Source organism: Lepus europaeus, chromosome 2, assembly GCF_033115175.1.
Source record: "Lepus europaeus isolate LE1 chromosome 2, mLepTim1.pri, whole genome shotgun sequence".
In the NCBI taxonomy this organism is placed as follows: Eukaryota; Metazoa; Chordata; class Mammalia; order Lagomorpha; family Leporidae; genus Lepus; species Lepus europaeus.
Window position 1 is genome coordinate 44,868,756 of NC_084828.1, and position 12,487 is coordinate 44,881,242.

Genomic DNA, 12,487 nt, shown 5'->3' on the forward strand with positions numbered 1-12,487 from the left:
CGCTGATCCGAAGCCAGGAGCCAGGTGCTTCTCCTGGTCTCCCATGCAGGTGCAGGGCCCAAGCACTTGGGCCATCCTCCACTGCACTCCCGGGCCACAGGAGAGAGCTGGCCTGGAAGAGAGGCAACCGGGACAGAATCCGGCACCCCGACCGGGACTAGAACCCGGTGTGCCGGCGCCGCAAGGCGGAGGATTAGCCTGTTAAGCCACGGCACCGGCCTCGTTTGTTTCAACATACTTCTCTCATAACTTACTGTATTTCTGGAAAATTTTACAGTTTGCATGTCAGAAGTAATTTGTGACTCTAATAAATATTGCAGCTTTATTTTTTTTTGTCAAAACTAATGTCCTTTATATGAATACAATCTAGATTTCACTTGGTATCTGAAGAAATCTTGGTTACTGAGAAGTGAATCCTATAAGGTTTAATACTGCAATCATGGTTAGGTACAGGCTCATATAATGATTCACTCATCAAATTCATTATGAAGAAGCTAAATATGCGAATTTCTAGCTAACACTCATAGTTTTTTGAGAAGTCAGAATAATATCAGCATGATTTTATTGCTTTGTTGCTATAGATTTCATAAACCTGTGATATAGTACAAAATTAGCTTTGTCTTTTGTGTGTTCTCATTTTGGAATTATCTTTAAAAAAGAATATGTGTATCTCAACTCAGTCTAAGCTGTTTATGTGTGTTTTGTATTGCACTATTGTGACATTTCTCAAAGTAAAAAAAAAAACTTTGTAACAAATTGTAGCTAAAATAACATGAGGGATTCTAGGAAAAATAAATCTGTGGATCTACAGATAAAAACAATCTCAAGCCATGAACAGCTTGTGTTTATAGAGAATAAATGACATGACAAATCATGACTCTTTTTTACTTTCGATAGATTTAGATACAGTGGGTGATGTGGAAGTTACAAATAAAGACAACTTTGTAATTCAATAAAAGGATCATATTAACAAGTCTGTACTTGAAAAATTAATTCAATATGATTGAGATGTGCAAGACTGTATGTCTTACATTATTTAAAGTAAAGGCAGTAACAGGAAAGAAGAATGATAACATTTTAGTGAGATGCACTCAATGGTTATGATAATCATAAGGTGAATATCAGAGTCAAATTTAGATAATTTCATCCTTCAGAAATGAGAAAGAAGAGGTATACTCTTGCATTTACATATGCATGTCTGTTATTTATTCTATACATAACAAACTTTTTTGTACCTAACTGTCCTCTTCTTGACATGCAAAGGGGCCCAAAATAATACTCTGAGGTTGCTGAAGCTACTTCTCTGCCTCCTGTGCTCTTCCTCCCCTTCTTCATCCTTCCGTTCTAGTGATTCTTCCAGACTCCACCCACCCTTCTTTATTTGTGCCTCTTCAAAGCAACTGAATGCAGGGTGAAAGTTATTTATGAATAACTGAAAACCAGATATTTTATTATGGGGAAAAATCTTGTCTTAAGTGAGCCAAAGAACATTCCATGAAAAGTTAGAAAGTATGCTAAAAGTAAAATGCTTTCATAAGAAAATCAGAATGGAAAAGTCTTGTAAAGATATTTAGTCTTTTTTTATTGAAGAGTGTATAAAAGCCTTGTATATGCTAAAGTGAATCGTGATCTCTAACAGAAATATGTAGCAGCAATGTCAACAAGCTTATTTGCCCATAGATCTTTATTTACTTCAGTTAAGTCCCTATTATCACATTTTAGAATTACTGTTTCTGTTGAACCCACAAAACCTCATACCTCAGATTACAAAAGAAAAGGGGAAAATACTAATATGAGATCTGTATTCTTAAAGTTGTACCTGTGAAATATGCATTCACTAAATAAAGTCTTTAAAAAAAAGATTTGTGATACCAGCTTCCCGGTAAGGATGAGCATTTTGATATGAAGAGGAGTTGCACATGACTTATGATAATATCAACCCATTGATCATTCCAAGGCACTTGTGTGTATGTAATTCTTGATCAACACAGGGAGCCATAAGTGAGTAAGCCAGGCATGAGAGATACGTATCAGCAGGTCAAGATAAAGGGCATACACAACCTGGGTGCCAAAACCTAAGAGGGAATGCACCTGCACACTGCTTACAATGAGGACCCCTTTTACATTATGCCTGTTGAACTCACTGTCCTTACTGAAGCTCAGCCCTTCAGAAAAGATGGATGATCTCACTACATTCACATAGAAAAATAATGATAGGTGGTAATTTTATAAATTTGAAGCACTTAAAAATTGTAATTAATCGATCTTCTGTATATAAAGAGAATTGGAAATAAAAAAAAACCTGGTGTTAATTGGAAATGGCATAGAAAATTAATTAATTTTTTTAAAAAATATTATGTAGGATCTCTGTCTTTAATGTGCTGTACACTGTTATTTAATGCTATAACTAGTACTCCAACAGTATTTTTTTCACTTTGTGTTGCTATATGGGGGCAAACTGTTGAAATCTTTACCTAATATATAGTGATCTGATCTTCTGTATATAAAGAGAATTGAAAATGAATCTTGATGTGAATGGAAGGGGAGAGGGAGCGGGAAAGGGGAGGGTTGTGGGTGGGAGGGAAGTTATGGGAGGGGGGAAGCCATTGTAACCTATAAGCTGTACTTTGGAAATTTATATTCATTAAATAAAAGTTTAATAAATGAAAAAAATTGTAATTAAATTATTTAGAATTAAAATAATGATGGATATAGTAAATTGTTTGTTGAAAATGTTTCAGGAACAGAGTCTTATAAAATAAGAAATGAGACTCTTTTAATGCCCTAATTCTACTCCTACATATATACCTAACAGAACTTGCACATGAGTGATCACAAAAGTTTTAGTCCTATTGCTCAGAAAACAGAAGTGAACCAAATGTTCATCAACGAATGAAAGAATATAAAATGCTTATTCCTCATAAAGGGAGAGAGATGTAATAGTTGATATTGTGCCTAAGTTTAGGAGAAATGACCACATACACCTCAGTTCCTTCCACTCTAGTTTTGGGCAGTCCACATGCAACAAGGAGCATGCCTTTCCTGCTTCTGGCCTTTGTGGGGGTAAATCTACCAAAATGGCTTCGTATTACTCATCTCAGAGGAATCTGAAGCCAGCATCAATCTCTTTCCCCAGTATGGAGACTCTAAACTGTGAGAGAAGAAAGATGTCCATAGGAATCTTCTCTAAAGGCCAGCTTTTCCCTGAAATTGGATCTCCCAGAAACCAAATTAGCAGAACACCAGGGCATTAAATTGTGACAATAAACTTAATCTAAATTCCCCAGTAATTATGGTGATCAATAATTATAGTGATCATTTTATCTTTATCTGTTTGATGGCATGAATTGTGATCATTGTCCTAAGTTCACACTGACAAGGAGTACTGTATCTCCAATAGGGAAGTCTTCATTAGTAAATCATTCACCAATTTAACTCATCTATATGTACATGAAGATGCTACCTGTGTAACCTCATAGAGAGTGACAAGTCCTAGTTCAAACCTCAGCTTGGACACAATATTGCTAGGTAGGCAAGCAGGTGTCCTGAGTCTCTGTCTCCTTATTGATAAATAAATATTTTTTTTAAATTTTATTTTTGACAGGCAGAGTGGACAGTGAGAGAGAGACAGAGAGAAAGGTCTTCCTTTGCCGTTGGTTCACCCTCCAATGGCCGCCGCGGCCGGTGCACTGCGCTGATTCGATGGCAGGAGCCAGGTGCTTCTCCTGGTCTCCCATGGGGTGCAGGGCCCAAGGACTTGGGCCATCCTCCACTGCACTCCCAGGCCACAGGAGAGAGCTGGCCTGGAAGAGGGGCAACCGGGACAGAATCCGGCACCCCGACTGGGACTAGAACCCGGTGTGCCGGCGCCGCAAGGCGGAGGATTAGCCTGTTTAGCCACGGTGCCGGCCTGATAAATAAATCTAAAAAGGCCAATTTCATATTTACTTTAAAAATACTTTAAAAAATAAAGATAAATAATATAGGTACATATGTGTCTGAGGGCATCTTTAAAAATTCACAGAAAAGGCATGTTAGGAAAATAACTTCTGCATGGACTTCAAAAAGTTTTGCACCAAAATAAATTATCTTTTGTTTCTATTTCTCTACAAACTTTTTGAAGTATCTTTGTTTTTTAAAAGATTTTCTTACTTATTTATTTATTTTGAAGGCAGGGTGACAGAGAGGGAAATAAAGGGGAGAGAAATATAAATGAGAGAGAGAGAGAGAGAGAAAGAGAGAGAGAGAGAATCTTATTCACAGGTTTACCCCTCAAAGGTACCCTACAGTCTGGTCTGGATCAGTTTGAAGCCAGCAGTCGGGAATTCCATCCAGGTTTCCCATATGGACAGCAGGGACCCAAGTACTTTGACCATCATATACTTCTTTCCAAGGTGTATTATCAGTAAGTTGGATTGGAAGCGGACCACCCAGAATCTGAACCAGCACTCAGAAATGGGCTGCAGTGTCATAGGCAGAGGCTTAACCTGCTGCACCACAACACTAGCCCTGAAGTGTCTTTATATGACATACCTTGGCTAATGGTTTACAGAGTGAGTGCTCAATAAACCTTCTGTAACTCATTAATTATCAAGAGTTTTTAAATGATATATCTGAATGGTCCTCTCAAGACTTTTTAAAGAAAGAAAAACCTTACTCATTCACTTGCAAAAGGTTGGAAGGTAACACTTCATCTTGATTAGACTATTTCAACCCCAAATTTTGAACAATAAATCACTGAATTTGACTCACACCAAAGCTAACAATATAAAAGTAAGCAAAAAGTTATAGAGAATTAGAAAATAGAAACAAGAAATCATGCCCCTTTCCTGCTTTGTTGATAAGATGAACACAGAGATCATGCCTTTTGTATGGTAACAGCATTGGTACTTTGGCCACGCAGGTATGGCAGACGTGAGTTAAAGTGGAATACCCAGAGACTGGCTATCTGTGAAAGCAGCTACTAAACTGGGACTCCAATAAGACATGGTGTCAAACAACTCAAGAGTTGCCTGCATTCAGTCAACATATGGTAAAGGAAGAAGAGACGCCTGTGGTGGCTAGCCCCATCACTCACTCTTTTCCTAGGGAGGGTAAACCAAGGCCCACAATACTTTGTGTAGAAAGTCAACTTGGGTCAGTGTCTCAGAAGTTAAGCCACCACCTGCAAGGCTTCTATCCTATTTGAGCGCCAGTTTCAGTCCCAGATGCTTCACTTCCCATCCAGCTTCCTGTTAATGTACCTGGGAAAGCAGCAGAAGATGGCCCAAGTGGTTGGATCCCTGCCAGCCATGTGGGAGACCTAGTTGGAGTTCCCCACTACTGGCTTCTGACTGGTCCTGCTTTGGCCATTGTGGCCTTTTGGGGGGTGAACCAGTAGATGGAAGATCTTTCTCTCTGTCTCTCTTTTCCTGTGTCTCTATAACCCTGCCTTTCAAATAAATAAGTAAATATTAAAAAAAAAAAAGTAAAAGAAGAGCAACTTGAATCTAGAGACTCAATAGGGAGCTGAAACAGATGGGACCAGGCAATTAGCCTAGAGGCAATGTGAGTAGAGAACAATTAACCTAGAAACAATGCGACACTGATCATTTATTACTCAGAGGAGTTCTCTGCTAAAAACCCACAATCATATTAAAGGTCCTCTACACTACAGAAACATTAATGAAGGAAAGAATGGCCTTATATTTTTGGAAAGAAGTACTAGTGTGGCACAGAATGTTTCAGCAAAGAACTTGGATTTGGAGGTAGATATGACTGACCTTAAAATGTAATCACTGACTTATCTTTCCAGCCTCTGATGCCTGTGATTTCATGAATTCATAGCAATTAATTCAATAGGTGGAACTGGACTGATTCAGAAACCAAGTTCAAATCTTTAGCAGGATAAGCTCCAGAATTAGTCAATTCCAGAAAGGAGATGAAGGTCAAGGGGAAAAACAATACTTTTTTTACTCTTTTTTTTTTCTAAATTTGTTGAATATAGATTTTTATAGTAGTGTTTTAAGTCTTGTGTTAGTTAAATCAGAGAGAAAGGAGCCAGAGAGAGAGAAGTAGTTAAAGAGAGAGAGAGAGAGAAAGGAGAAGGAGGAGGAGGACAGAAAGGAGAAGAAGAATAAGAAAGGAGGACAAAAGAAGGGAAAGGAAGGCAAGAGAAGGGACCTCCGTTGTTTAAAAATATGTCCTGGGGCCGGTGTAGTGGCAACTTCATGTTGTGAAGCTGGCATCCCATATGGGTGCCGGTTCATATCCTGGCTGCTCCATTTCCAATCCAGCTCCCTGACTTGGGAAAGCAGCAGAGGATGGCCTGGGCATTTGGGTCCCTGCCTCTCAAGTGGAAGACCCGGATAAAACCCCTGGCTCCTGGCTTTGGTCTGGCCTAGTCCTCTCCATTGCAGCCTTCTGGAGAGTGAACCAGTGGATGGAAGTTTCTCTCTCTGCCTCTCTCTCTTTCTCTCTCTCTCTTTCTCTCTCTCTCTTTCTCTCTCTCTCTTCCTCTCTCTGGTAACTCTGGCTTTCAAATAAATAATAAAAATAAAAATGATAATAATAAAAGTTCTATATTTTTCAAATGACAGGACTATAGATTGTATTCCAAAAAGCAGTTGTATAAATCATAAACAAGGCCTAAAACAAAAGGTTAGCCTACTATATTTGAATTCTGGTAGGTATTGCATGTGATATGGAGTACAGACAGAGGAAAAATTTAAAGAATATGCTCAATTGTTTGTAAACATGAAGTACCATAAATTCAGGCTCAAAGCAGATGACCAGCCTAAATCATGGCTATGCTTCATGAGTTAGTCATAACAGTTCTACAGGAATGCAGGAAATATTGCAAAATGGTCCGGTTCCACAGACATACTGACAAAGCTAAACTTAACATAGCCAAAAAGAAATATTTCAAACAGTAAGCAACCATTGTTTAAAAATATTGCTTCACTTTTCTTCTTTTTAAGGAAAGAGGAAACTGCTAGCTCACCTGTATCAAACCCCACACTTGGCACTATGTCCACCGTTCCATGAAAGGCTCCGGCCCACGCTGAGGTAGCAGTGGTGACTGTAGTCGGATCTGTCTTTGTGATGTCACACTGGGGAGCAGGAATCCTGGCTGCACGCACTGATGGCATCAGCAGGGGCCCATACGACGGATCCAGGGCAGAGCCAGCAGCAGGGTGGTGGTGGTGGTGATGGTGGTGGCGGTGGTGCATGTGGGCATGGGGGTGGTGGTGCCGCATGTACACATCATGCATGTGGCTGTAGGATGGGCTCACCTGAGATGCCAAAGGATAGTGCCAGGACTCAGACACGGGAGGGGGAGGGGCTGGGCCAGTCTGATGCAGCCCGTGTCCTGACCAGGGGCTGGGGTCTGCTGCCGTAAAGGTGCCAGGGGGTGCAGTGACCTGGAAGTCAGGATGAACTCCCCCCAAACAGGGTGCAGGTGGGGGCTGGTAAGAGCTGGTCCAAAAAGAAGTTGGGAAACTACTCCGTTGGCTAGAGAGAGCTGAGCTGTCTGAGAAGACACAAAAAGAACACATTATTTACATAAGATTCCATTCTGGAATAGACTTGCCTTTACTTGTCCAGTAATATTTTACAAGCAAATGAATTAGCATGCGCTCTTTCTCCCCACACAGTGATGAACTGATAGCAGGTTAGCCTCTCAGCTCCCAGGCCGAGTCAGTGCACAGAATTCACAATGTTTGCTTAGTTTATGCTGTACCAGTTGGTGTTGAGGTTTGCAGTGTAAGGATGGAAAAGCTTCCTTTCCTGGTGAGTTGTTGCCAGTAAGTGCAAGTAGAGGTCGGTCGTACCTATGCACTCCTCTAGGAAAGAAAGCTCATACCATAGAGGAAACTTATGGAGGTTTGAAGTGATTTTTTAATCAACTTCTTTTAAATAAAATAAATTTCCATGTAGACAAAAAAAAGTTAACGCCAGGAGTAACAACTAGAAGTATAGGATCACCCTTAATTATGCTCACAAACACTCATTTTTCATTAAGAACAATACATTCTGAGCTCTTTTGTAGAGATATAAGAGTGTGTGCCTGAAAATAATAAATGGTTCACATTTCATGACAATAATCAAATGCCCAACACTAGGCCAAGGGTTTTCCATGGATGACTTCCCAGGATCTGCTCTCCAGCCTGAAGACATAGTTATCCCCATTTTAGAGATGAACAAATGAAGGCAGAGAAAATGTCTAAGACTAACATTTACAAGTGTGACACCAGGCTTTGAAGCCAGGTAGTCTGCCTGAACACCTGTGGCTGGTACTCTTCATAGCATGCCACAAGGGGGCACAATTGCAAGGGTAACCTGAACATCTGGAATTTGATGATGATTCTGTGCAAGGCAGGAACGGAGTAGGTTCAAGTAGAAGTAATGGGTTTGAGGAGGTGGTTAGGGAAGAAGAAAATACCAAAGAATAGCACTTTGTGATAAAAAAAAGTTTGAAGAGGGAGAACTCTTCAGTCACTCGGAATCAATTCAATTTCTCTAATCAATCATCATAGCATGCTTACAGATGATTGACTACCAAATATGGAAGCACCAGGGATAGCCACAGAGATGTCATGGTCTGCAGGGGGACAGATAAGTAAACAGACATCTGCAATCTCACGCTGAAGGTGTTTTCACAAGAGGGAGCACGCAGACAGCACTAAACCAACCTAAGACAGTGATAACTATATAGAAGCTGAAAGGCTGAGCTAACCCTGTGGAAAGGTAGGGAAGACAGTTGCAAGCAAAGGGAACAGCATGTGTAAATGGCATGCACACACACAGAGACATAGATACACAGCAGTAGAAGCATTTGAGAAAAAAGGGGTTCATTAGGTAGAAGGTGGAAAAATAAATAAATAAGACTATCGAAATAATAAGGACCCAGATGGGTATGGATTTGCTGGCCATGAAAGTGATTGCAGGCTCTATCTGGAAGGGGTCCCGCTTTGAGAGGCTTCATTTTGTATGTAGAAAGAGCAGATCTGTGTTTACAAACATCAGTGTATCCACCTAAAGATTGTTGCCTACGGTGTCATGTACCTGAACAAGCAGTGGATTGCACATCTAGGGGCTCAGCATTGATACTGCCTCTTATCCTATCTCACTTTATGACCTCAAATGGACTCACTGATATTTTTGTGGCTTTTTTTTTTTTCACTAAAAAAGATGAGGCTTTTGGATTAATTCAAATTATCTTCTGGCTCAATATACTATCATCCTGTTAAGTGTCCTATGGTTTATTTCTATCTATAGATAAAGATAGGTGGCTTAAAGACATTAGTCATACATGTAGTAAGACTATTTTCACACTGGGTTCCACCTAAAAAAATCTTGTAAGCCCTCTGTTCAATGAAAGACATAAACTACTGTGAATTAGAAGTATCCAAACACCTCATGTCTATGCTCTTACTACACAAATTTCCAAGACATCCTTTCTTGCTTCAAGGAAAGCTTAAATGATTCGGATCAAGCAGCACATATATCATCGGGTAACACAATTTTAGGTTCTCACTGTGCTGTTCAAACCTCTTTCTCTCTAGCTTCCCTGAAGGTGGTGCCACTAGCAGTGAAGCTTTTCCTTCCTCTCGCCTTCAGCCTGACTGACGCCAGAGCTCTCTTCAGTCACCCCACCCATCCTAGGGACAAACAGCTATTCACAGTTTCAAAGTCTCTCCCTTACATTGTCTCCATGGGTCTCAAAACCCTTTGGGGAAGCCAACGATTTGCTGTCCTTCAATAGGCAAAGGATGGAAGTACACACTCTTCAAGTCTTCAAACATTTCCAGCAAACTTCTCAGTAAATGACTGTTTTGTCACAATCACAATTTATCAAAAAAATAAATAGTGCTTGGAATCAAACTCACTGGCACTGAGGTAAATACATTTTATTTAACAATTGTCTCCATTTGACACATGAAAAATGCTGCTAACAAGAAGAAGGAAAATTGTATAAATTGTGAGAACAAAATCCAATTTGCTTTAAGTAATGGTCATTTGTAGAATATTCCTGTCACATTCACAATGAAAGCTGTCAATGTTTAAAGCTTAAAACCCACACAATGAGTTTATAAAGGCTCCTTAAATTACACAGAGCAGCTCTGCCACCACCAGTCTACCACTTTGCTCTCACAGCTCCCATCACTGGAGTGAAATCCTTCAGTTTGCTTAACTTCCCTCGCCTCTGGGGTCAGAATCCCATAATGAAAACTGTTGAACCCCAACACACAAGTATATGCCAGAGATATAACATTCCCCTTTTTAAAATCCTCTCCCATGTCAAAAGTACAGAGATTATATACCAGTTCTCCTGATGCTTTCCTTCCTTCTCATTTATATGTACATGGAAACAATCTTACTTTATAGATTTTAAGCATTTTGGAGATGCACAGGCAAATGTGAATAATGAACACATTCCTTACCAAACATATCCTATTTACGAAGTATGATATTGTGATTAGTGAACACATTACCATTGAAAGTAGAAATCTATTTTTTTAAAATGCACTCCATAAAAACTGAACAAAGCCTAAAAATGCCCCAGGGAAAAACAAAATTAGAAGCAAGTTAATATTTCTGCAGTTGATATGTCTCTTGAGATTAATATAAAGTTTACAGGGATCTATACATTTCTTTTCAAAAATATCGTTGTACTTTACAAGTAAATGAAGCAATATTGAATAGAAAATATGTTTATGAAGAAATCTATACTTCAGAATCACTGTTGGTATCTTGGTTGTGTAAAGAAAAAAAAAAACTTGATACTCAGAAACAGATGATATGCTCTATTTCATGCCTGAGAATCAGTGTGCTTATTTCATATGTATGTAAATTTTTTTCATTACATGACTCTTTGCTTACGAGCACTTAATCACAGCCACATTTGTTGGATGAAAAAACAAATGAAAAACTGCATGAGCTATTTCTATGCAATATTACTTTTAAAGTTAGTGTAAGAAATGCAGCAGTGTAAGGTATTAACAGTCCATAGTGACTTTGGATTTAATATTTCTCGATATTTGGATGACGTTAACCAATATTTGCATGATGTTAATATTGATAATCTAACACATGCAAGTAGCCTAAATATAATGTGGTTCAGTTTACATTTGGGACTAAAAATATTGTGCACACATGTGTTTTCTTCTAAACAAAGAAGAAAATGACAAAATTTTTATTTTGTTCAACCCAACCTACCCAAAACTCACCCAGTAATCTCACTATCTCATTCAAAGCAAAAATGTGTCTTAGAAACATGGAAAAGTTTAACATGGAGAAGGATTTCTTTCCATTTTGTAATAGCTGAAATATTTTCTACACTAACTTTCTTTGAAAAAAATGGAAAGCAGTTTAAGGAATAAAAAGTCAAAATTTAAAGAAAGATTTTATCACAATTTTGAAAATATGGATGCTTTATTAAAAGCAAAAATGAGACAATGAAATATTGTCAGACTCCTATACTAATTCACCTTAAAAATCTCCAGGAAACACATTCTTGGATTACCGACTAAAACATCAGTGTTAAGAGATAACATTTACCTGTTTATTAATCCCATTTTTAACAAAAACAAAAGGTCCACTCCATTCTTAACTTAAAGGTTCCTGCTGTATTTTAAATCCCATTCTGTTGTTCTGCTTCCCATGAAAAGAAATTGTTGAGTTCAGAGATAAACTGATGCTTGTTCCAGCATTTTCTGTCATTTAGGAATTATGCGTTACCATTACATACAAAGATTGCCCTCTAGTTATTTTGTTCCAGAGTTGCTCAAAATGAGCCTCATGATTCTACACGGAGACTTTCAAAGGGTGATGTCAGAGGCCCATACTCCTTGGAGGCAGTAGGATGACATAAGTCAAGCCTCACTGTCCACCCACGTGTTTGTCCTAAACTTCCCAAAAGTGATAACCTCCAGCACCTCCTGGAGAGACTGCCCATCTCCCTTGTTCCTACTCTCAGTGAGCTCATTGGATAGGCCCTCCTTCCCATTCCTCCTCGGTGCTAAGTTCACTGTTGATTTTTAGAGGCATCTCCTATGAGAATGAATTGTCCAAAGCAGATCCTTTGTAGAGCAATCTTTCAACAGATAGCTTGCTTTGCAAACACAAGAAAAAATATATCTGTAAGTCTGCCATTTAACACAGTTTTTAAAAATGTCATTTATCTATATCACTGTGGCTTAACTGTGCTACTATTCTTTCCAGGATATCCACACACTGACACTTTCTATAAAAATCAATGTACAGACACATTTGCAGCTGATGTTTCTATTTGGATAGGAATAAGTTGATGATCAGATTTGTTAGGTTTTCTTAACTCTATTAAATTCCTGTTAGAATACACAGCAGGATTAGTGGTAACTGAAGAGATCTCATACCAAATAAAGTACAAACTATTTCCTGTCATTAATTGTTCACCTAACAGCTGGGAAAAGAAAAAAAAAAAAAAACACCTGAGAACTTTTCTGGCTCCATCAAGAAGACA

The 12,487-nt window shown here is 38.8% G+C and overlaps 1 protein-coding gene across 3 annotated transcripts in view; it reads right to left on the reverse strand.

Annotated features, from left to right (window-relative positions):
• VGLL3 (vestigial like family member 3) overlaps positions 1–12,487 on the reverse strand; it is a 51,020-nt gene that overhangs the window by 21,202 nt on the left and 17,331 nt on the right. For all 3 annotated transcript variants that reach the window (XM_062206688.1, XM_062206689.1, XM_062206687.1), the window contains exon 3: positions 6,983–7,513. In XM_062206688.1, coding sequence (XP_062062672.1) covers positions 6,983–7,513 — 531 coding nt within the window. The remainder of the gene's footprint in view (positions 1–6,982; positions 7,514–12,487) is intronic.